The sequence below is a fragment of the Cryptotermes secundus genome, unplaced genomic scaffold, assembly GCF_002891405.2.
Source record: "Cryptotermes secundus unplaced genomic scaffold, Csec_1.0 scaffold180, whole genome shotgun sequence".
Classification (NCBI taxonomy): domain Eukaryota; kingdom Metazoa; phylum Arthropoda; class Insecta; order Blattodea; family Kalotermitidae; genus Cryptotermes; species Cryptotermes secundus.
In genome coordinates, this window is record NW_019718619.1 from 4025226 (window position 1) to 4052330 (window position 27105).

The 27105-nt window shown below is 39.8% G+C and overlaps 2 protein-coding genes across 4 annotated transcripts in view; one reads left to right on the top strand and one right to left on the bottom strand.

Annotated features, from left to right (window-relative positions):
• Positions 1 to 27105, bottom strand: part of LOC111861889 (homeotic protein ultrabithorax) — a 744815-nt gene that overhangs the window by 430400 nt on the left and 287310 nt on the right. The window lies entirely within an intron of this gene.
• LOC117282131 overlaps positions 12241 to 27105 on the top strand; it is a 92227-nt gene continuing 77362 nt past the window's right edge. The window contains exons 1-3 of one of the 2 annotated variants that reach the window (XM_033750556.1): positions 12241 to 12665; positions 18138 to 18285; positions 20160 to 20266. In XM_033750556.1, coding sequence (XP_033606447.1) covers positions 12577 to 12665; positions 18138 to 18285; positions 20160 to 20249 — 327 coding nt within the window. In that variant the 5' untranslated portion in view covers positions 12241 to 12576 and the 3' untranslated portion in view covers positions 20250 to 20266. Of the gene's footprint in view, positions 12666 to 18137; positions 18286 to 20159; positions 20267 to 27105 lie in introns of those variants that run through there. The other variant, XR_004512762.1, reaches the window with a different exon arrangement.

Consider the following 27105-nt stretch of genomic DNA (forward strand, 5'->3'; position numbering starts at 1 on the left):
CGAAAACGTATTTCTTTTCATTATTAGAAACTGTGGGCATGAAATCAAGCTCTACACATTTGAGGAAATTGCAACAAACACGGTAAGCTAGATACAGGCCTAGGCATGAACCCACGCGCTACTTAGGCGCATTTCGCTACCTTCAGTTTTCATAATATGAGACTGTATGAAGATGGAATACGCTGTGTCCTGATCGTCCTGATCCTTCGTGGGTCGGTATGTTGGTATGTGTGTACCTGCTGAGGTCATGACCTTCTAATGATATGAAAAACAGCATGACAAACCCACTCACCCACAGGCCCTGTAGCATATATCATCATACTCACAGACTACTGCCTGATTTTAACCTTCCTCCAAGCGGCAACAACTTGTGTTGCTCTTTTTAGTTCCTTTGAATCCTTCGTATAGTCCGTGTCAAATTTGCTGAATGTGTTAACGTAACTCAGTTTGCACTTACACTAAATATAGCGTCAAAGCACCTACATTTTTCTAATTTTGTATATATACTGATGAGCTCAAATCCAAAAATTGGAAGAACAATGCCTACCTAGTCAAGAGATTTGAAAGTTGTATTTCCAATTATCTTAATTCTGCTTATGAATTTTCGCGTTTAAACTCCTATCACGTGTCGAGATACGATCAATCACCGACTATTTCCTTCAGACGTTTTCAAGAGCATATATCGCAGTAATTAGAAATATAAGGTGTTCCATGAACCACTAACTTAACTTCAGTGATATGACAAAGCAGATATCCTACGAATTGAAGTACATCCTGTGTAAATTAATCACCATTTTCACTGCAGTGATATCACAAAGCAGATATCAAGTGAGCGTAAACTGTGCTGTTTGCAGTTAGAACAAATTATTTAATCGGGAAGATGCGCTCATTCTTTAAGGAAACTGGGAATATGAATATCGAACTTCAGTACCAACATTATGAAAGCAATTTTCCCTGAACTACGAAATGAATTACAACAGCGCAATATATAGCATATAGGAGGACTGGACGGCTGGAATTATGATCCTGGTAAAGGAATCCTCTTTCCGGCACGGGTCCCAAACCGGCTTCCGCCCAACAGGTATCCCTGCCGGTAACGTGTCCGGAGAGCAAAACCAAGCACTGATTTGAATGCGAGCAAACGTCGGGAATCCCGGCAACCTAACCTCCACGCCTGCTTGTATGGCATAGGACGACTTCCCCTGTAGCCGTTTGCACATAGATGCCACGTCTTCTAACATTTCTCAAAAATTAAAGAGAGCTAGCCGATCACACTGGCCGCGTGGTCTAAGGGCAGTAGCACACCAACTGCGTCAAGACAAGCATCAAGACATGAGACAAAAGACGCAGTGTAGCTTCATTTGTGATTCAGACTCGAGTCCGCACACCGAAGTAGCACGTGTCTGCGTCTTATCATATCTTCTATAGTTGATATGACGTCATTTCGATAAGGTACACTGGTGCTGTTCCTTGAGTACTGATGTCTGAGTCTTGACGCACAGAAAAGGAACATGCCAAGTCTTGCTGCACATGTCTGCAACATGAAGATGACGTCAGCATCATGAATCGGATCGGAGTGGGCGGTTTTCACAATCTCATTCGTTTCAACTGTGCTCCTTTCTTGTGTCATGTCGCAGGCAACGTGTCTTGACTGTTACAGGTCTTGACGCATACCGGTGTGCGGCCTGCCTAAGGCATGAACTGTCTTTGCTCCCTCGAACACTGAGATTTTGGGTACGAATCCCACTCAAGGCATCGATGTCTGTGTGCGTTTATTCTGTTTTTGTTGTTCTGTGTGTAAGTAGTGGCCTTGCGACGGGCTGATCCCTCATCCAAGGAGTCTTACCGACTGTGTATAGAATTAAGAAACTGAAAAGCGGCCAAGTCCAACAAAGGCCTGTAGAGCCATAGATAGATAAAGCCAGACAAAAGCTGGGATATAAGCTTAAAATTTAGGCATGTCACATTGCTTGACCATTCTGCAAACTTCGTCCGAAACATCTCCCACTCTGGGAACTAACACTTGTTTCAGGATTCTTACATTTTAGAGTGAGACCTATAGTCTTCAACATTTGTCTTATTTTTCAACATTACATCAAAATCTTTACAAATGGTGGAAAATACAGGATTTTCTAAAACTCGTTATTACAGAATTATCTGTATTTTTGTAAGCTTATTAATCATTTAAAAACTGGATATATTTGACACTCTTACACTTTTCTTTGACAAAACCTACACAGGCTCTTAAATTAGCGTTCTATACATAACTTATGCTAAGAGGAACCGCCGCTAAGTTGACTTAAATTTTACTGGATGAATCGTAGATCATTTGACTGTATCAACTGGAGCAGATATTTAGTTAATCAAATGAAAGGAAAAGCGTGATGGCTGAACTTTTGAAAACTGAGAAGGAAGCGGCCTTGACCTTCAAGTAATCATAATACAGACACTTATCTAGATTAAGTGTGGGAAGCCACGGGAAATTTCGACTGTGATAAATAGTGTTGTGACGAGATTCGAAGCGGGTTTCCTCCGACTAGGCCCTACAAGTCAGAATATTACCGTTTGAACAAGCTACTTCTTACTCTTTATATTTCTGGCAATAAATGTTCATTACAGCCCAGTGAGTCTGTTATAATACCATGTGGTGAGCTGTCGCAATGGTATAACCTCATCACTCTCGAGTTCACTGCTTTGTGGATGTTAGTGTACCAGATCTACCACCGCATATGTAGGCATGTATAAACACGAAATGGCTGCAGCATTAGTTCTTAACCAATCCATCTTTTGATTTATGGTGAAAATGCTCATCGTTTCTGGAATGTTTTAAGAAAAACCAGGTTTGAAAAGATATGTAGAAGACAGATGAGGAAAGAAAAATGAGCAAGAGATCAACACACACGCACGCACGCCCGCAATGCGTATATGGTCAAGATATTAATAAGGAAACAAATCCTATAGCGAGATATCTATAACAGTGGCCATGTATCATCACTGGCTTGACATACGACAGAGCGAAAATCAGTCTTTACCCCCTTTCAAACTATGGCCAGTAATAACAACGACTGAGAAGGAAACGATCAAATTAAAACTTGAACTGCTCATTCCCTCAAACCGAAGAATGGTCCATTTCTTTAAAATACATGAAACTTCAATGTACAAGCTTATGAAAGGAAAGTTCCATATTTTCCGGAGAATATACCAAGCCTGGGACGAAATTTGTGTACACTCCGGGAAAGCAGCCTCATAAATGGATCTCAAATTGGTTCCAGGCGGTAATTTCTCATGCACAGATCCTAGACATTGTTCATGCCTACTGGCCTGCAGTATCCTCCATGGACAGTAATATGAAACTATAAGTAGAAACAAATAAACAAAACGAAAATAAAGCAGACGAGAAATGAGGTTACTTGATTAACAGAAGAAACGAAACATATCAACAAATAAACAAAAAAAGAAAAGCGGAAAATATTGTTGCTTTTCCAACCTCAGCTGTCATACAGACTGTACGAAGGCATATGGCAACGTAATCCGAATAATGTAAAGTGTCTTAAAATCATCAACATCAGTAATCTCTCAGACGACAGGTCCACAATCTCTTCCAAAACAATTCCTCCACTTAATGCGATACACATGAAAATAACGAGGTCTAATAATTACTTCACAGCCTATGAAGAATTCTTTATAAGTGATATGTTTATGGCGAACGGTTATGTAATACAAATTATATTACGTAATTCGGAGGAGAGAGAAAAGAAATGTATGCGCAGTTATGGAAAGCAGAAAGGAGGTTTGAGGATAATATTAAAGTGAATGTTAGGTATATAAGCTGTAATGATGGTAAATGGATGATAGAATTTGAGGATGGATCAAGTGACCGGCTGTGAGTGTGAGAGATGAATCTTAAGATCTATTTCAATGGAGGGTTTTGACATTACACTACGGGTATCGAACATCAGGTTCTATAACAAGAAAATTAATTTTAATTGATATATGATATAAACACCGTCCCAAGTGCAACAAGTTATTGTAGTTCTTTTGTCTTGCCCTTTTCTACACTACATATTTCGGCCGCAAACGGCCATCATCAGGTGTATACACTTACGTAGCTGTTACACTGCATTTGGTTTAAAATTTAAAACCAGGAGTCTTCCCAATTGCTCTTTTCGTCGTTACTAACAGGGAAGACTCGTGGTTTTAAATTTTAAACTACGTGCAGTGTAACAGCTACGTAAGCGGATACACCTGATGATGGCCGTTTGTGGCCGAAACATGTAGTGTAGAAAAGGGCAAGACAAAAGAACTATAATAAATTGTTGCACTTGGGACGGTGTTTATGTCATATATCATATAGAGTGCAACAGGATGCTTAAATATAATATTGTAATTTTAATTGCTCTATTAAATTCAGAGAAATAATTCTAAGCATTAAAATCGGTTCCTTAAATGCACAGGATCCTCACAAGCTGAAATGGACAGCCATTCTTGTTTATATACTTTCAAAAAATCCAAAATATTAAGCCAATTAATCTATGTAAACCTGGAAGAAATAACCATTCTACTCTTTCAGGCCTACTATGTACTGCTCAGTTCGCGCTGCACGACCTTTTCCAGCACACCGTCGAGTTATATCAGTAGACCTAACGTGGTTATGACACGTGTAGAAGCCGCCTAAAATAATTAGATAAGGTTACATCTAGGCCTATATGTTCATTCATAAAACATATTTTATATTGATGACGGAGCCTATAGTTAGCGAAGCAAACCGTCTTCTTGGGTCTGAGTTGGAGCACGCGGTAGTGTATTTGGTTGGGGCACTATGCTACAAGCCGGAATGTCGCGGGTTCGAGTCCCGATTAGGTGGATGTTTTCAATTGATCTAATCCTTCCAGTCGCAATAGGGCCCTGGGGTCTACTCAACCTCTAACAGAAATAAGTACCGGGAAACGTCCTGCGGTGTAAAGGGCGGCCGGCGAGTAAGGCTGACAACCTTACGGCTGTCTGTGAGCCGATTGCCTAGAAAATGTGGGACTCTCAACGTCTCACAACCCTACGGGTCTCCACGGCCTGTTAAAGGGATAGCTGGGTATGAGTGTCTTTGACAACAGATGCAACAGCTACTTCCATAACATTGGGCCCATCTAGTAAAGTACATTGCATCACATCTCAGAAGCCGGCGATGTTCTGTCTTCTGGGATATGACGCCGTGAAGTCCGCTGAAAGTCAACCGACATTTCGAGCAATATATCGCCTCCATGTTCTGGGTTGAAGAATAAGAAAAGAAACTAGCACGAGGCAGGCATGAAGCAGAGCTTGGTCTGACGGCCAACGGGTTACATGGCATTATGTACCAGAATATAGACTTCTTCATAACCACAGCTGTAGGAAACTCAAATCGCACCTACTAAAAACTGGTTAATATATCAGCAAGAGGCACACGGTGCAAGCAATCTGATTGGCACCGCAGCTTAAAATAAACAGACCAAGAGGAAGGGATGAGAGGGGAAAGGATTATATATATAAAAAAAAGAATTCATTTCATGATGCAAGAACTAGATTTCTAAGATATCACAGCAAGCTATTCTGGATTTCGGCAGAGTGAGTGCTGAAGTGGGCGGCAAGGCGGCTAAGAAAACACCAGCAGTCTACGGTTTCTGTGCAGGCAGGCAGGCAGGCAGCCAGGGGTGGGCCGGTCGGTCGCCGACACCACCATCCTGAAACTCCCCCCCATTCCCAACGACGTCGACAAAACTAAAATCAATACTAAGAATGCTACAGGAGTGCTCTGAATGTGCAGCTAGCGGTGGTTGTATTACCTTGCTTGTATAGCAAAAGCAACAACAACAACAACAACAACAACAACAGTCTATTGGGATGAGATGTCCATGCGATAAAGTGCTGTACGGGAAAATCACAGCAATTATCACGAACTCTATCTTGTACAACATATACTCGTAATTCTGACACAAAATGAAACTGCGACTATGGCGCCGCGAGTGTGAAGGAATTGCTCCATGCTCTGATAGTTGGAAAATTTATACTGTGTCAATAAAATGCAGGACTCGATCGCCACAGTCCCTATAATATGGCCGTTATACGATGGGACAGTCCCTCTTCAAGAAAATGTTTTTATGGATTGAACGATCTTGGAACATCCGTTGGAGCCTGCTCACAGAATAAAGCAGACTCACAAACCGCAGTCACAGCTCACTGTGGTTCTTATTTTACACTACTTGTGTATAACCAGCCATTTTCCTTACATGGCTCACTTCTGTCCTGAAAATGGTGGTATCTTACACACCCGAAAGCTGGAATTCACCCACCACACTACTTGGTGTCATAACACACAAGACACAATAATTTACACTCATTTAACAATTCGTAATATTTTTCATTATTTTCGTTACTGGCAGACTACTCAGCCTCCAAGCTGGAGGACCACATCTTGTCGACTATCCGTGACTTTAAGAACTTGACTCTGACGATTAAACGAACTTCGTATATCTAATATAATAATTTCAGAATAATGTGACATATTTAGAGCTGACTACACTGATTCTGTAATACGAATAGACTTGTAAGTATAATATATTACCCATGTAGTGTTACGTTTTCATTTCTGTTTCGACTAAGAATTATTTCTGTGTCCTCGTGATTCAATAACGTGATCTTGTTTTTCAGGACACAACATTAACACTAAATTTCCTGTACCTTGCGGTAAGAGCATGTTATACTTGATTAAAGAAACGTGTTGTATTATTAAAACAAGTCATGCAAATTGCAGAAGAAACTATGAACTGGATAAGAAAATTCGATGGTCTAATATGTCATACTGTTTTGTCTGTCCTGTTCCTAAGTTGTGACAATGATACTGGCGAAGTATTTAGTGAGGGAATCAGACAGAACCAAGAAATAAGCCGTACACACATCATGATGTCTCAGACTCAAAAGTAATGCACGGAAAGGAAGTGAAGGAGATTATGATCAAAATATAAGTTAGCCGTAGAGCAAATGTCAGATTTCAATGCTTTGTATTTGAGTTACTGAAGAACTTAAAAGGGCTGAGTAACTTGGGGGAGAGGAAATGTGCAGTTTTCTAGCTCAGTTAGGAAGAAATAGACGAATAGGCAGTTAACGTAATTTAAAATGAGCTTACTGTAGTAAAGTTGCGTTTAAAGTTTGTGTAAACAGACTAAATATCTAACTTATATATATCCCTCATAATACAACATTAGAAAATGTGTGCTATCATTCAATAAGGAACATTTTCGTTTCTATTTTTCTTTACAAAATCAATACAAAGGTCAAAATATGTTGCTCTAGTATTTCATCCATTCAGTCTTACAGATGAAGAAAACGTCACTCCGAAGGAAAAAGGCAAATTGTATCATGGACAAAACTATTATGAAGTACAAGTTCACGGAAAATTTACTGGAGGAAAGAGGTGATTCACAAACGAAACTTCACGACAAAGAATTTTTCAAGTACCCTTACGATCAAACTGATTAAATAGAGGGGGATTAAATATCCTGGGAACGAAACGTCACGGAGGAAACAATATATATATTTACATATAAAACACAACAGGAAACTTTATAAGCAGTGCTCCGTCAGCTGAATACCTCACATTAGTGACGGACGATGAACTGATCACATGGATAACAAGCAGACTTGACACAGTTGGAGGTAATGACAGTACACGTCCTGGAGGGAAGAAGGAAATCCACGAAGCACTTGGACAACAGTCAGTTCCCAAAACAGGGACTTCCAAGATGTCAAACAACACTGCATGTCAGTATCCTCATAGGACTGCAATTCTTTAAAGTGAGAGACAAGAAGACATCAATAAAAATGTTTACAGGTATACAGGCTGTCGAAATGAACTCGCTTGGGCAGGGCGAATGGAGAGCTTCTTGCGAGACTGTGATGAATTTGATGATTTCGTAACAACAGAGAAATTCTTGGCTGTAACTGGAATTCCGATTATGCACAGAATAAATGTCAATTAGAGCTGATATAACAGAGGTATTCTTGAAATATTTATGGAAGAACGTGAAGAATCTCAGACATTGATCAGGAATAAATTTAGGCTTAATGAAACGAATCTAACCATTTGCAGGCAGTGGTATTAAGAAACATGCTTGTACTCCGGAGTAGCTTTTCTCTTTAACAACAGGGATGTTTTAGGCACAATAGATTACTATGGTCGCGGTGCAAGGACCAAGACCCCTTATACCTTATACAACAGGGATGTTTACTCTCCATTTAAGACTGAAAACCGGGACACTTTTGAATCATCGGAGGATGTGACTTCAAACAAACTCTGACCTACAAAATATAGTATACGACACACATAAAAAAAAATCCTTCTGAATGTGAAATATTAAGAAACTTCTCATTTTACCTTGTGAGTCTGGGTGTATCTGTAAGTTGGGTCGGCTCCTCCCACTTTTTTATCCCTCCGATTGCCGTTATTAGTTATCGCTGATGACAGTTAAGTGAAGTTACAAAACCCAGACGAATCTCCGTAAGAACATAAACCAGAACATTTGACGAGAGAGTACACACAGAAGGAACACTACACATGCTTCCCAACACCAGGAATCGAGAGATACTCTTGGAATGCAACTAACCAGCCGACCTTAGAACCCTTTCAATTATACCTGCTCGATCTCGATTTGTTCTGGGTTTATTACAGGTTCCTCTAACCAAGAAATAGATCAGGAGCTTCTGCTTAGTTTTTCTGGCTGGTGGACCTCTTTCAAATTAACAAAAAAAAAATATTACAGAAAGTTCTTATAAGAGAACAAAACAAAACATGCAACCCTATTCTTTCGATTTGTGGTGCTGACTCAACCGAGTAAAATGTATGTTATGTCTAGTGGCGATCGATGGAAATAGAGGAAATATTCCAGGGGACAGAAGTTGTGTCCAACCCGAACCCTTCAGAAGTGCAGAGTATTTTTTTCTTAGCAAAGCTATATAGACCCTCCTAACCGATATTCCTAGGGTCTGTTTGTAGCCAAACTTTCACGCTTTTCTTTATTCTCCTCGTCTGACTAGGTTTATATAGCCCTAATATTCTCACCACAATGTGTGCCATGAAGGGTGGCTTGTTACTTACTCCCAAGTGTTAAACATCACCTCGTCTTACTGCGAGTCTGTTCTTACGAGACAAGCAAAAGAGATAAGCTTAGCTGGAATAGCTCAGTCGGTACAGCGACGGGCTACAAGCTGAACGGCAGGAGTTCGTTTCCGGGATAGGGCAAGAGATTTTTCTTCACTCCACAGCTTCCAGGCCCATCCAGCCCCATATCCAATGGGTGTAGGGGGCTGTTTTCCTTTGGAAAAAGAGGCCGCGGCATGAAGCTGACTACTGCCGAGATCAAGAGTGACGAAGCTGTGCCTCCATTCCCCCCATATACTTCATGAAATGGTACTTAACTTACGATGCACAAGGAAAACTTTGCCTTTACTCTACCTCTGCTTACTCTTCAGAGAAGCCCATATGAAGAGTCATCAAAAAGAATGCCGAGATTGTAAAAACGTCTGACTCAAAACTTGTAAAACTTATCGAAATGATTCGTGGCGAAAGAATTGAAGTTCCGGACAGGCTCAGCTGATAGTGTGTAGCGAGCGACGTTGGGATGCTTTTGTCTGTTGACCAATCGGTGCAAGTTGTGTGCAAGGCCTGGACTGGGAGGGAAGGAAAATATTTCTGAACTCCCAGGAGCACAGATCTGAACCTGATGGACTTTTCCTGTGGGGATACGTCAAAATTGTGCATGGTGAGAAGATTGGAACCCGGCACTACGGAACATTATCACAGCAGCCATCGCATAACTCCAGATGTGATTCAGCAAGATCAAATATTGTCTCGATATGTATCCAGCGACAAATGGGGCACATATCGAAACATACCGAGGTAAGATCAAAGATTTCAAATATTTCTTAGCAACTTAACGCTCGGATCATGTCGATATATTTAATAGTTTCTTATAATCCCGTCATTCTCTTTCGATGAACTAGAGTAATTATTCCACTGAGAAAAGTCGCGAAAGTGTAAAATTTGTGGCTTGTACTCGCAAGATATCAGGTTCGAGACTCAGTCGGGATACACAGTATCATTACTGAGGCATTCTGCAATTTTTCTCAGCCACCTCCCCAGCAAATACCGGGCTACTACCTCAAATCAGGTCAAACCGCTTCCAATCACCTCCTCTGCAATTCACTATCGAATAAATCGTTTCTAGTCTCAGTAACTGACAACGTTGTTAAATAAACTACAAAAAATATTAAAGTCACTTATCAATGTGTTAATCTCAATGTGAATATTGCCGTAAAGCTTAACTCTTTCCTAGTATTAATCACAGCTGCATTGGTCAAAATAAATAAAAGACTAGCAGGACCGCTATTTACTTAAAAAAATCCATTCGGATTAGCAAAGTTTGGCCTTTTTTTATTATTTTACTGGAATGTAACAACTGGATTGAGTGATTGCAGTTTTAAGAACATTGTTGTGCTAATACCAAGTTCATGAATTCGAAATAAATTCAAAGTAATACTCCAAACTCTATAAAATTTATTACGGTAATTAGCAGCATATTTAAAAAATTTCAACTATCGATTGTTTCCAGGGAATTATGATATGGATTAATAAATCCACTGTACTAAGGTGTTCAAGTTTCGACCGGGCTAGTATAATAATTACAATGCGTATTTTTGTGAACATAGAAAATTCCCGCCAAACATTTTCCTACAAAGGCTGAAGATCAGTAGGTCAGTAAGATATGCTTCACCCCTCGTGGCAATTCGCCAAAAAGCCCGAAATCTTTTATTAGTATTACGCAGTGAGAAAAAATATTATCCGTAATTACGGTTTGTGCCAGCATTACATAACTTAATGTGGCTGACTTAAATACAGAACTATACGAAGCTTGATTCTAAATATGAGTAAGCCTAAATCATGAAACCATTACATTTATTCTCCTCTCATAATATTTGGCGTATTATTGCAGGCTTCAAAATTAAAGGAATATCAATTCCGATTTGGGACTGCATGATAATGAATTCTGATTTCAGTACGTTTCTGAGTTTTCTTCTTTCTAAGCAGGCAAATGCTGAGTGCCTTGGCATGTAAGTCAATGAACAGAACCATAACTTCCTGAAACCCAGGATGGTCAAAGTAGCTTGCTTTCTCTTATCAGCAAATCTTGGTTATATTCTGTAGTCCAGTTCCTCCCAAACGCTGGTCCTCTCTGCCAGGCTGCACGACGTCGCATTCAGCAGGAACCTCAAATCTCATCACCACATTCATGTTTTATAATTTAGGTTAAAATAAATAGTCCTGTAATTTTAATGAATGATGATGATTTTATCAAGAATTTCAACGGCACTGGAAGAAATGCTGTAGGTCTATTAGACACTTACTAACTAGGGCAACAATACAACTCCAGTAATGAACAGGTTGGGTTGGGGGTGGGGGATAACCCACTTGAAACAGGAATGTGCTGAATATGCTCGGTTATCCCAATCCATCACAAACAAACGTAATCTCAGTTGTTACAAAAACAAATGAGGCACTTGAGGCGTTGCAAGCGAAAGAGTTCTCAGAGCAGGCCTAATTAGACCTTATTTGGGGTCAATCAATAACAATACAAGATCTTCAAGAAAACAGAGTTTAAAACATAGGAACTGATTCCATACACCTAATGTCCTAATTATTTGGCTTTTCCTGTGGTTTGTCATTATTAACTTCTTTTAATTTCCCTGATTCAGAAACCAGAGCTCATTTACTGAAACTAGGCGGGACACAAGAGCAGCAGGGCAAAATTGGCGGTCGTCCGGGGTTGTTTTCTTGGCCTACCCCATTTTCCTAATTTCTTCCCAGCCGTCTTCTTGAGGAAGAACTACAGGCAGATTCACACCCTTTCCAAAATTCATTTTTTGAAATGAAGTAAACGTTTAGTGTGACAGTGTTATTCTGGTACATTCATTTTGCAATCTCACAATTCAACTTGTTTAAAATTTTGATACTATTTTTAACATCCCTTATAAAGTTAAACTCTACGTGGGTAAGATTTTGTTTTCTTGCTTTACAGCTCTGTTTAATAAGAAATCTTTGAAACCGCGAGGAGGCGCGCCATGTCTCTGCTAGTGATGCTGGGATCGCCCGGTACCCCAGCACAGCAAACCCCGCCTCGTACGCATCGACCGGTTTAGATGATTCGTTCGGTCGGTCTCGGGGAGCTAGAACCAGCCCCGAGCAAGGAAACCGGCCAGCCAAGTTCCGTGCTCCTACCTCGGGCGGCCCCGGATAGCTGCGGCAGCCATCTTGCTGCCACAATTTCCCAGCATCCTCTGAAACGTATCCGCCATAGCAACTGGACGCCTTCTTGTTTTAACCCAATATTTGTGCTCAATTTTTGCTGTTTTCTTGAAGCTTTGCAAATTATAATTTATATAAGTGCATCTAGTTTCACTGTGTGGGGTTTGCAAATAATTTGCTGTGATGATTTTATACTTTAATGGCTGCTTTCACTGCTTATGTATTCTTTTCTTTTTTGCTGATGCTTCATGGCTTTGTGTGCTGAATCTTTTATGTATATGCGATTACGTGTTATTTTCTTCGTATACGTGCGTGTGCGTGAGACTGATAACAAATGGTATGTACTTATGCTGGCAGAAATTAGCTCGCTTACAGACGTCATATTTAGTCCATTATAAATTTTAATAGCAGTTAGGCCCAAACAAATACTGATTTAAATAACTAAATTTTGAAACTACTTTTTCTCTCTGCAAAATAGTTCCAGAAATTTGAAAATGTGTTTATTTTAGTAGTAATTTTTTTAATTTGTGGAAGTAATTTATTTAAATTATCATACAGTTTACTCTCGCATACGTATGGCATATCTATGATAATGGACACAGATTTTGTTAGTCCTCAGAATAAAGAAAGATAAGGCTGAAATTATCCAGGTAAATGAATGATAAATGGAAGGTTTAGATTATGTGGAACATTTTGCCTACTAAACGGTAGGCTATTGATTTGTGTGCTGTGAACAAAAATTTGTTGCTGATAAATAATAGTGCAATCTAGTACATTTACATCTCTTATAGTAATGGTTTCTTGCATATTTTTTAATTTCTTAGGCTAGACCTAACATATATCTTAAATACTNCCCCCCCGCCCCAACAGGGATATTATATGAAAACTGCTTCGTCCATGTATATAACAGCGCTGCTATAGTTACTGTCAACATTGTTTCCCTTAAATTTATTACCATGACTCTGGGAATATTTGTTGTGTCAACATTTTACCATCATATTCCCCACATGCCCTCCACGCTACGCGATCACAATTTCAGTTTTCGTTTCGTGTATAAAAGTAATTTAACATTATGGACCATATTATGAGGTCATTCGTGCATACACTATTACTGGTCATATCGGGCTCCGGAATATTTTACCTTCTAGTTAAATACAAGTAGGCAGACCTAGCCTTAGAAGCGAAGGCTTGAAGGATAAATAATTTTATTTAGACAAGAAGTTTTATTTAGGATTTGAGATTCTCACAGCGGTGGTGTAGTCCGTTAAAATCAACCGACGTTTCGAGGCAAAACCCGGAAGATGGAGGCTAAAGTTCCTCAGGAAAGTTGGTTGACTTTCAACGGACTACACGGCGTTATATACAATAAGAGTGCACTCTTCAAGAAATTATTTCAGGATTACATTGTGGGCCTAACATAAAGTAATACAGAAATGTCAGTTTTTCTTTCCTTTAGTACAGAGTGTTTAGAGATTCTAGATGATTAGAACGTTTGTAGGAGCAGGGGTCGCACTTTAGAAAGAACTGTGTGTTGTATAAGCCTAAGGCAAAATATGCTCTATTGCTATTCTGGTATGTTAGTTTACTGAGACATTTGAAATTCACCGTAAAGGTTATATAAATAGGCCATACATGCTCTACAATAAAATGGAAACACACTGGAACATCTAATAGGTTATTTTTACTTTACATTAAATTGTTAGAAAAATAAACTATTATTCTGCATCAAGATAATATTTATATTAGTATCTGGGTTATATTTCTTGTATAAACTGAATATATAAATAATTACGTGACTTACTTTTGGCGATAACAAACTTCCGACAACAATCTTCTAACTCACCTGAAAAAGAAGAGAAATGGATCATTAATCGCATCGGCTTGCTGAAAACTGTGGGATTAGCCTGCATGAAGTTCTGCTCTTGACTAAAATAATTGTAATGGTTAGAATGGGCCTGGCAACAGTTCAGTTGCAGTTGTTCACGAAATCGCTTTAATTATTAGATGAGTATTTAGTTCTATATATCTGGTTTGCTTGTCAGGAAAACTGTGGCTTTAGGCACCATTTTTAGAACTAATTAACCTTCCAAAGGCGATCTGCGTAGAAGGTCATTACGGAAAAGCCTCACTTTCACAAAGCAAAACTCTTACTTTGGTAATAATGTTAAAAAGTATGCAATCAGCGGCCGGTCACTGTCTAACGCATAAACTGTCTTCACTCGCCCGGACGATGGGATCATGGGTTCGAATCCCACTCAAAGCATGGATGTTTGGTGTGTCTATGCGCATATTATGTTTGTGTTGTGATCACTCGTCCAAGGCGTCCTACCGTCTGAGAAAAGTGATTACGAAACTGAATAAGAGGTCTGGGCCATGAACGAGCTGGCTAGAGCCATAAAACAAAGAGATCAGCGGGCATGCAACAAGCATGGTAGAAGCAATAAGGTCACACAAAATTTTGTTCGGGTAGCCTGAAGGAAGACGGCCACACTGAATGTGTAGATGAGAGGGTAATATTAAAATCGATCCTAAAAAACATGATGCATGAATCTGGGTTGAAGTCCACTAGTTCAGGATATTAAGTACACAGTAAAGGGCGTTCGGGTTTCATGAAAACAGTAAATTTCTCGACCCACTTGGTGTTCATGAGTTTCTTAAGAAGGAGCCCCTTTGATGGTATTAATTAGGATATGACGAAATCCGCATAATTGTACATGGTTACTGAGTTGTTCTAATTTCTACAAAACTAATTTTTTGTGTTTTCTAATAAAGCACCTAAATTCTATCTGATCACGTGATGGGCCCATAGCGTATGGTCTAACCGTGTCTTCAAGCAACTGAAACAGAAGCACCAGAGCTAATGATTTCTGTTGCAGGCTCTGCAGTTAAAATTCCCATGTAGTGCGTGACAGCATATAGAAGTGTTCAGCTCATTTAATGGCAAGTGAAATTAACCGACACTGTGCACTTAGAAATAAATTATGAGCCATGATTATATGGGTTTCAGTAGTTTCTCGAGTTCAAAACACGCTGATCAGTTATATTTATTACTTACGTCTACTTGGATTGATGTCCATCTTCAGTGCAGCCGAAGATGACGAGGCCCTCAAAGGGATTGTCCAATTCCACCANAGGGGCGTTGGGTTTCAATACCCGGTCTTTCGCGTTACTTGGAAACGGCTCTGGGGTACATCCACAGTCCATTAAATGGTGCCAAGAACACTTTCCCTCGGGATGAAATACGGCCGAAATGAAGAGATAACAACACCCTGCTTCTGGGACCAATTTCTGAATATATATAAAGTTTTTCTGACGGCGTGATGTTTAAGTACACACTGCAGTACATCGCTTCCGGGTTGGGGGGGGGGCAGCCTGGATGACCAGGGGCAGGCATTTCAGTAGAGAAGGAATGTAAAACGACAGAATCAACAATACATATATTACAAGGCCCAGTTTTTTCACGACGCTATTACACGGGTTCAAAAGACTTCAATTCTCAATATTTCAGATTACACGCAGGGCCTGGGTGTCCCAATGGGACAATGACGTCATAGCATGTATTCCAGTAAATCTAAGGTAAGGTGTTCAGAGTTGCTCTAAAATATTATATTTCAGCATCCTGTTACACTCACACAATATATATGGACAAATACCGTCTTAAGTGCAACAATTTTATTGTAGTTTTTACTTCTTTTTCCTCNGGTTCAGAGTTGTTCTAAAATATTCTACACAGCTTTTGCGAGCAGATGGTAAAGGTTTCTGTCGATGGTGTATAGCACTCAAGAATTACTGGGTTTTTGGACTTTGTCCATTGTCCATCGATGGACATAATCAAAAAGCCCATTAGTTCCGGGTAGCTTATCCTGTTGGCTCTGATATAAAAGTAATTCCATACTTTGGAAGAATTTTACCCCCCAAAACCTTATAATTACAAATAAATTTTCCTTTGGTGCATGAGTCATTCTACACAATTTAGAAGTCGGTGCTAGGCGCTGCTTACTCATATAAGTACTTAACAACGCACTTCACAAAAAATTGCAGTGGTAGGGACAAGTCTACAGAGGCAACGTTTTCCCAGTGAATAATCATGCATCACGGCATGAAGACGTATGCGAAGTGGAGATACAGCTCCATGCCCTGTTACACTCGAACCCTAGATAAAAGTGAGTGGTTAGCTTCACAACTCGTCCGCCCTTTACTAGGGGGAGAAAAATGCCCAGGGTACCCACTGGATGGGAGGCTGGGGGTCTCCAGAGTCAGACTTGACATTGTGAACGAGAAAAAATACCGTGCTGGCAGTCAAACCGCCGATTCCTCGGTCGTTCATGCCTGAGCCTATTCATTACACCGACTCCAGAACTTGGCATGTGTGATCTCAAATGCCTCTCAGTTCTGTTATGTAAAACACTTGCGGTAGATGGATTGCACTGTGATGCCATGTCATGTGAAGAAACAGCGGGTAAGGTTTATGTCCTGGACAAGTGACGCCTGGGCTGGACTGTGTAGGATGCGAGAGCCTGTTCCCTCTATATACACACTTCAGATATTGTAGTTTATAGACGCAGAGACTGACGAGGAAGAAACAGTGGAGACTCTGTTTGGAATCACGGAGAGAGGAGAAAAGAGGAAAAATAAAGAAAAGAAAATTGGGGAAGGAAGGAGCATATAAAAGATGAATGAGAAAATACAGGATGTTTCTATAGGAACTTTGAACCTGGCAGTTCTGTGGAACGCAACAGCCATGTCATACCGCCTAACACTTTGCCGGGGACAGATTTACAGTAGAGTAAATGTTAACCACACAACTGTACTGATTTAGACTGGTTTAAAATAACCAATAACCCGTACCAATTGAAAGGAATATATCCTGTGTAAGATCGTGCTTAAATTAAAAATTTTCCGATACCGGCCAGGTTCAATCCTGAAATGAGCGTATATAATGTTATTACCAGGTTTGTCTTTTTAACTCATTCGCTGTTACCAAAGTAAATATCCTATAACTAGCCAATGTTAGAAAACCAATTTGAAACTCTGGACCACGAAACACACAAGTAACAGACGATACTGAAGTGAAACAACGGATACACGTTCGGTTATGAGTTCAGGCCTTACATACAAATTGCCTTTGTCAAGTGTTTAAAGTTAACTCCAGAAATATTAACAGAGGAATCTTAATCCCAACTTAAAATTGTAACTTTCTGCCATATAATTCGGCTAAATACAATTCAAAGAAGAAAAGAACTGTCGCAATGAAGCTGACAAGCAAGGAAGTCCATGCCCCAGTATTACCAACTCTTGGGCAGAACAAGACGTTTGAACTGTTTACGGAATCTAAAGTTAGAGCTCGAACTCTGTGAGGGGTAAATGCACCTGGTCACCCTCAAAAAGAGCAAAAGGCTGTGAGCTAAATTTAAAAGACGAAGCTGAAATACGAGTATCACTCTTGGTTAAGTTGAATGAAAACGGAAAGAGATTGCCCCCGCAGCTGTTTTCTTTCTTTTCCGTGTAAAAAATAGAAAGTTTCTCTTTTTCAGTGTCTGTATTTAGGGAGGATAGTGACAAGTGGTGACTTGCGGCAGCGGCAGTTTGCGTGAAATAGCATTTTTTGCTTTCTTTCTTTTATAAAAAAGGAAGGGAAAGTTTTGGTGCATTGTAGTTAGGCTACTTACAATGCGGTGAAATTTCGCAGTAAAAAGCACAGCATTGGGAAGGATGTTTGGAAGAGCCAAGGTTTGTTGCTACTCCGTTGACTTGTCCAGCATCAGCAAGTTTATGAACGTTGTTTAAGGCCACTTCTGCACTTGTCTAGGTTTAATCAGGTCGGGTCAAACGACTCTAGTGCAGCTTCCCCAGTGAGTGCCATAAAAGTGATACAACATAGAACTACAGCGTACGGGGCAACTCTGGCAAAGAAGAGACGAACTCTGACGGCGCGCAGTTACGTCTACGTGCCTCAGGTGAGCTTCAAGTTGATTATTATTTTTTCAGAGGAAATTAAGAGCAGATTTAACTCAGCTAATGCTTGCTACTATTCAGATCAGATAATCTTCTCTTCTAATCTGCAAAAACTATAACTTTGCTGCGACTTTTTATGGGTGTGAAACTAAGTCTCCGACATTAAAGGACTACCATACACTGAGGATATTTCAGAACAGGGACCGAAGAGGGACGAAATGGTAGGAGGTGAGAGAAAACTGCATAATCTGGAGCTTCATAACTTGTATCCTTCGCCAGATATAATTAGTAGCTAGTATTAACAAGTCCAGGATGATAAGATGGGCAAGGTATGAAGCACGCATAAGAGCAGATGAATGTGTATAGGGATCTGGCCGGAAACCAGAAGAAAGAGACCACTAGGAATATTCAGACGTAGGTGGGAGGATAATAATATGATGGATCTTGAGATAAATAGGGTGTGATGTTATGGAGTGGATTAATCTGGCTAAGAAACGTGACCAATGTGAAGACAGATGAACCTTCGGCTTCCACAAAAGTTGGAAAATTCTTGTGTAACTGAGCAACTTGTATTGTATGTACTTCAAGTTGTCATTATAGACAAACTAAAGCAATGCGCGGTGGTGCTTCAAGTCAACTTAAACTTTGCTATTTGGGGTCCTCATGGAGGTTAATATTAAGATTACAGTCGTCCAATTTGGTACCATCGTTTCGGAGGAATGTGTTACCTCTACCTTCAGATCACATGTCACAAGAATGGAGCCAACTGAATGTTTATGTTTATTAGTACAAGCCTAAGGAATTAATGTTTTCAGACTATGGTGTTCTTGTTCAGTGACGATGTGTACTTTGATAGATAGGCCTAAGTACCAACGTTGGTAGGCTTGCGGTAATAATAATTATGGGCCTAAAATTTCAATTATTTCTATCCTTACGAGAGGTGTATATAATTATTTTCACATTAATAATTATACAGGCTAAAACTGTAAGCATACAATGTCATCTATAATAAAAATTAAAACATCTAAACTTGAAGCAGGGATAGTTAATTATCGTGGTCTAGTATTGTATATTTAAGGTTATCCTAGTTTTTAACAAATGTTCGATTGGTTTTATACAGAAATGTAGGCATAGGTACGAGGATAGATGGACCGAAAAAGTTTCAATCCATTAATTCAAGTTTAAAATAATACTGTATTAAGATGTTACATGTATATGCAATGTATAAAAACACAATTTCAACATAAATTCAGGCTGTAACGAACGTCGACGTACCTCTCATCTTCCTTGAATTTACGACGAAACGTCCAGAATTTAACTGAATACAAATCATGCCATTCTGTTTTGCCGTCTGTGTATAAACTGACGACGCAACAGATACTGTTAAGACAGACATTTATTTCCTCTAGTGCAGGAAACATTTCACCTCAGTATCACTTACGGTGATATGGAAGCGAGCATTTCCTGAGTTCTGTGCTCTTAATTTCATTCAGAGTAGGCCAAAAATTCTTCTTACAGTAGTACGCTTACTCAAGTAGTCTTATAATTACCCATCTTCTACTTTTCATTTCTCTGATAGCAGACTTCTTCGAATTGTTTCAAACCAGACAGGCCTACTATGACCAGTAGGTGCCTATAGGCTATATTCCAGTTAGCCTAGCTTCATTAATAGAATAAGACTACGCCTGAATTTTAAATATTAAGTAGCAATATTTTTCTCTGATGTGCATTCGCAGATTTTTATCCCATCAATAAATGAACGTCAACTGAAGAGGCTGGACTTGTGATAACCGTCTAGATTTGTATTCTGCAGGCGCCTGGTTCAGATCTCTCTAGGGACACTGGCTAGTCTGACAGGTTTTCCGTTCCTTTCCAGTTCATCAGTCATCTCGCACACGACGCTATGCAGTTTTCTTCAGGGTTTTTCGACATTTTTCAATTCACGGCATACCGAAAACGGCGGTAGATTTGTCAGTTTTTAAACGAGAGATTTATCAGTAAAAAAACAAATAATAAGGTTGTGTTTAAAAGCTCAATAACTGAAATTATAATCATTGTGTTATTTTGTAAATCACGTTGATTATGGATTTCGACAATTTTTCATTCAATTTTCCTCGCTTCTTTTCGACCTTCCCACAAACTCCCGCGGCATACAAGCGGACCCTTCCCAGCAGACCGGTTGAAAATCGCTGTTTTGGATACTGAAAATGTCGTAAAACAACCCAGAACGAGGCTTATCAACGAATGAAAACATAAAAACCATGAAAGAGGCAGCTGAGAAACGTGTGTGGCCTATTTTCTCACTATTCGGCAAGTTTAGTTAAGAGTTGGTTGGTACGCCGGCTTACTTTATAATAGTTACTTATTTTTTATTAATGTTCTAATTCCATGGAACAGAGGCCTAGTTTTGAAGGTGACGACTGCTCAGCTTATGAAAATATGAATTGAAATGATAGGCACTGTAGTGAACACTACTATTCCCTAGAAATCCCGTAGTGTTTGGCGGCGAGTGGCTCGGGACCTCGCCGATGACAGAAGCGACAGCCTGCGCTTACTGGGTGGAGCTCACACGTCTCCGCCTATGAAGCAACAGTGTCCGCCTTTCCCACGCGCCCGACCGCCCGCTTCAGCAGCGGCAACCAACCGGTGCCTAGCTCCCGGCTTGCGCGCAAACATGTCCAACTTCCGACAAAGGTTAACAAGATAACTGATATTTCAAAATTAAGCTAGCAACAAAATAACTTGTACATGTGAATGAGGTTGAATAAATTCAATTTACTGAATCACGATTGCCACCATCCGACTCTATTGCACTTTTAAGTAAATATGGTTTGATTCCCAAAAATTGTCTCTTCAGACGTTGGTAAATAGGTACTTTGTAATTTACACCATTCTATATGTACATGATCTACAATTAACAGTAATCTCTAAGTCTTCACTATTCATATTTTAATATGTCTGCACTATTCATATTTATTCCAATCGATTTTGTATGATAGGATAACATCAATGACTGGATAATCATTGTAATGGAGATGCAGGGAGGAATTTAAATTTAAAATATTATTTTGATGAATTTCAAGCTTCTAACAGGCCATTTCCATAGACTATGAAGTATAAGAACTACTTGTAATTGACAGATGTTTGACTGTTTGACCTCACAAAGGAGGCCTATAGTAGGCTGTGAGATACAAGAACTGCTTGTAATGGACAGATGTTCAACTGTTTGACCTCATAAAGTAGGCCTATAATAATAATTTTACTATAGGATTCTGACGATGGTGTATAACACACTGATATATTGGGTTTTTGAACTTTATCCATCGTCCTGGTTTTTAAGATAACAAATAAAAACACGACGTTTCGGNTGTATAATTAGGGTTTCGTTCATTGCTAGATACTACAGTAAGCAAATAACATTAAGTAAGTAAACTTTGAAGTTTTCACGGCGGTGACTATGAAGAAAGCAGTTTTCTGGGATGTGGCGCAGTGTAGATGTGATGTTAACCGACGTTTCGGAGGAACGTATCGCTTCCATCTTCTCACCGTTTCTTCGCTTGCAGATTTCCTTATTTTTCCTTCTACCCTGAATATGGAGGCGATACGTTCCTCCGAAACGCCGGTTAACATCACATCTACACGGCGCCACATCCCAGAAGACTACTTTCTTCAAGTAACAATAAAATAATTTTAAAATGTACGTAAACAAACCAACAAACTCCGTGGTTTTAGTTCGCAAGCGAACTATACCGACCGAGAGACCAACTTTAGCGGATAGAGGATGTCGCGTGGTCAGCCCAACGGTTCCCCACGGCCGTTAATCTCGGTTTTCTAGACCGAATGTACGTAAACAGAACTGCTTACTTTCTAACTTAATCGTGTAAATTCTTGCCAATGAAAAGGCAACGGGTTTTAGTGTTTTGACTGACCTGTAACAAACGGCTGATAAGACATGACTGTGATATCAGAAATGTAATTTCCTGAATGATCGAACGCCTCAAAAACGTATACCAAAGACCACCGCATGATAACTTTACATTCTCATAAACTATTTCATTAAGAACCATTTTTAATATTCTCCGTTTCCTTCTAGGTCTTTCTGAAGTATCAGTTTAACCCGAAGATTCCACATAAAAATTTCATTACCATTTCGTGGTAAAATGTTGGACTCAAGCAAATTTAATTTTCTATTGTCAACAGAATATACGAATCAAGCAAGCCTGGTCATAATATTCAAGAAAGGTCCCTCAGTTTCTTTCTCCGAAAGATGCAATGTAATGCAATTCTTACTTCAGAGGCATATCCATTTCTCCATTTTTAAATTATTATGGGTGTAATACTATTAAGGCCGGTCACGGTAGCCGAGCGGTCTACGGCATATACTGTCTTCACTCGCTCGGAAGCCGGAATGGTGGGTTCTGTGTTTGTGTCGTCCTATGTTTAGGTAGTGGCCTTGCGACGAGGTGATCACTCCTCAAAGTTACCTACCGTCTGATGCTCCAAAGTTGGAGCAAGAGGAGAGAAAAAATATTAAGGCGTATTGTTCCCATAAAAATTAATTACGAAATCCCACACTTTAATGAGCACACGTGAACGTATTAAATGACTTGAGTAAAAGAAACAAAACAAATAATTTTACTTTGCACCAGTCAAGCCGCAAATGCTCACAGTTGGTAGTCCCGTTTACTGGCCTAGGTCTCCATTTTTAAAGAACCGAGTGTAATCGAGCGCAATCACACGTAAAATTGTTTCTCTTGGGGAAAGATTTATGGACCATCAGAATAAGAAGCAATTATGGAAGTCTTGATTAATTGCATGAAGATATGATCTGTGTACCCCAGCCTACATATCATTCTGTCATTTTCTTACTTCCATTGTATTGACATCGGGCAAAGTTAAAATTTATTCTAAGCATAGGTATATATGGGGAGCGCTTTATCTCTCGGGGAAAGCCCCAGGTTCACTTCTCTGCATGTACTTTCGAGCCCTTTCCAGTCTTCCAGACAAGAAGTGCTAAAGTTCTACCTAAAAATATGGTACAACACTTTCCCTCCACACGTTTCCTAATGCATCTTTCACTTATCCTCCCATTCGACACTAAAACTACACAACGTTAACACTTTTGAAAGCGACGTTAAATATGCTTACATTAAGAAACAAAATGTTAGCCTTGGAATATTCCAAAAAACTCCATTACTTCTCAAACAAATGGATAAAAAAGCGAGCGTGTTTAAGTGATCTTCAATCGTGTTTTTAGTGTTGGCTGTTAGCTGATGTGTTAAGTGGTGTTGCTTAGTGCTGAAGGTCTACAAGAAGGCAAATACAAACAATAACAATTAATTTTAATTCAATCATCAAAAGTTGGATTTGGAATAGAATATCCGCCATACTTCTCCTCCTCCTCCTCCTCCTCAAGTCGGATTACGTTCTGCGTGAGTGTGAACGTTTCATTGCTACCCTCTTTCGCTTCGTCCTTTAACACTGATGTAGATTCCTGAGAATTCTCTGGCGGTTCCATTGCAACTATTGCTGCGCCTGTGTCAGAGCCAGTCCCAGTACTTGCAGAGCCGAAGATGACGTGAGTAGCATGCACAATGGCACCGACCCCAGAAATCGGCAGTTTCATGCTAAGAACGTCCCTCATTTCTGATTTGATCGTATCTTAAAGGTAATCACGATTAGAATTCCGTATCCTTCACTTCACTTCGATAAAATTACAACGCCAGTTCTGTAAAGCGTAACCAGTGATGTTTTTGGCTTATCTGGAAGGTTCCATGGCCAGGGCACCATTAGGTTGACTGAGGCCTCAAGTGGTTTTCCTCAGCCCTTCCTGGCATACACCGGAACAGTACCTTGAATTAGGGCACAAATGCTTCTTTCCACATTCTTCCAATTCATTATTCATTATCGTTCATTCAAAACACACAAAGTACAAAACGAAGACAATTTATATCATTTTAATAATACTAATAATGTAATTCCATTAACACAAATCAGAGCTATCATAAGAAGTGACAAAAAGTAAAATAGACATAGACAGTGCAGTAAACCCTCGCTAATACGGTTGCAGTTAATCAGGATGTCTGATCGAAATATGAAAATTTAAAAATTATATTTACAGTTGAGTACACACTTTAAAAGACACACGATATTTAGGAGCAAATCCGAAGTTCGCAGGTTCTATTCCCGATAAGGCCATTAGTTTTCCTTTCCTTCGATTTACCTAATCCTTCCAACCGCACTATAGCCCTGGGGTCGGCTCAACCTCCAACAGAAATGAGTATCAGGAATCTTCCTGGGGGGTAAAGGTTGGTCGGCGCATAGGGCTGACAACATCACCGCCATCTGTGACCCAACTGTCTAGAAAATGTGGGAGCCTCGACATCTCACATCCCTATGGGTCTCCATGGCCTGTTGCAGGGATAGCTTTACTTTTCTTTTTTTACACTTTGTCTTGTTTCTATAGCAGACTGCACATGGAAATTAAATCGTATTGTTCTTGATATGAAAACTTCTTGATTTTAGTAATGACTAAGGCCTAGGCTAATTCTTTTCCGCCGGTAGGCCAATGTATGGACAGTCCTTACACAGACCTATTACACCACGTGACATAATTCATTATCTACACTTAAGAAACTGAATCAGGTCTTGAAAGTCGGTACGTAACGTTATGCAGTGGGGGGAGGCTGCCACCCCGACGGGCATGGAATGGTGGCGGATTTACTGCCCATTCTTGATCTCCGGATTCTAGTGCTCGTGATTCAAGGTTTTGCGACTCCATCATTTATGGCTTCCATCAGCAATCCCGGTGCCTTACAATCTTCACAGACATCGCACATAAAGTAGCGGATATCTCTCACAAATTTCAAAATTTTCAGAATGTAATATGCCTATTCGTCATAAATATGAATTATCCAAGAACAAGGGACAGCCAAGGGCTCCTGTGAACCTTTAATTTCCATGAAATCGAGGCATTTCCTGACCAGCTGCGGTGCTATTAGCATCCAGCGTGTAGCGCAGGCGCTATACAGGATGAGCTCTCCCGTTCCCACAGTTATAGTATTACACTGTACGTTATGAATTTGAAGATACGAGTAGTTCTGTATCATCAGATATGGGTCCCGTCGCAATGGGCCTATGTGTGGACTCCTTGTTGCTTCATATCATCTGGTTTAAACCTGAATCTCTTCGCGGCTGTCCGCAAAACAGGTTCCATCTACCTTGTTACGTTCGATAGGTGCTTGAACTCAAGACACAGCTTCGACGACATGTACAGGCCTATGTCAATTGTTGGTTTTGGAACTTCGACTCAGTGTACTCCCACCTAACCTTCGGAAAGCAATAGCCAGGCTTAGGCCTATATGCATGATTCAGCGTTCCTGAATGTGCCAACTTCGTGCTACTGACAGACCCTGCTTCTCCTCGTGTTTGTCAACGCATGGTTTATAATAGAAAGTAGTTCCATTTCCATACCTCCGCGTATGTAATATGGGACAGGGCCCGGATGATGACCTGTGTTACTTTCTTACACTCTGTTATTCCGAATTAATTTATTATTCTTATTACTAAAAATAAAGAAAAGTTATATAACAGAAGTCATACAGCAGCCATTTGCTGTACATCTGCGTGATTGGCGACCGCCCCTCCCTCACCTCAAATTCAGGGGAAAAATTTCTTTGAAGAAAGAACTTCATGGAACTGAGCCCTTCTTGAGAAGTCTCAAATTGTGTAGCTACTCAAGAACTTTCCAACATTTTTCAGAACCCGAATGTTCATTACCGTGTTCACAAGAGCCCTTCATTGGTCCCTATCCTGAGCGAGATCGATCATGAATTATTTTAAAACATGCTTTGTTTAAAATATTAGAAGGTACTTCTCTACTCACATTGAGGACACTCACGAGAGATTGTTCGAAGGAGCATATTGGGAGCATATGGTGATTTACGGGGCAGGCCAATACTTTCTTTCTTCCAGTGTCCCTTCGAGTAAGTCGTGTTAATAAGATTTGGTGTGTTAAATAAAGAATAGGCAGCTCAATTATGCATTTTAACGAGTTTCAGAGAGCATGGTTGCTTTTAGAAAGGGCCCATACTTGGCGATCTTCCTCTAATTTTACAAAATGTCTTTGAAAGAGGAAATACTGTATAACAAGCTCGAAACCCATTACAAAAATCTTCGGACATTAACAACAGTTTTCTAACCAATCCTTTTGCAATTCTGGATAATGAGGACGCGGAAAGCCAGGTTCTCCGAATGATCGAAAAATTATCTACTGTTATAGCCCGAATATATGGCGACCCCCCCCCCCTCCAACAAGCTCAGAATCAGGGGAAACATTTCTTTGAAGAAATAATTATGAACAATAATTTCATGGACCTGAGCCCTTCTTGAGAAGTCAGCAATTATGTAGCTGCTCAAGAACTTTCCAGCATTTTACGGAACCCAAAGGTTCATTACCGTGTTCATATGAGCCGTTCACTGGTCCCTATCTTGAGTCATAACGATCCAGTCCATACCACCCCATCCTGTCTAAGATTCATGTTAATGAGAACGATACTACTAAGAAATGTCAAGTCCTTCCTCATATGAATTTCTAAGGGCTTGAAAATAAGGCTACCCTTCTTTCTATGTAGTAGTATTCTGAGAAGAACCTCGCCTTTTGTTCTGGATAATACGGTAATTATAACATAATGTCAGGAGATTACAAATACTTGCACTGAATAGTTTAACTGATTAGGAATATGATAGTAAATATTCTATAGGGCGTAAGTAAATTATAATATTATAAAAATAGTTTTATTTGCAAGAGGAGGTTAACATTG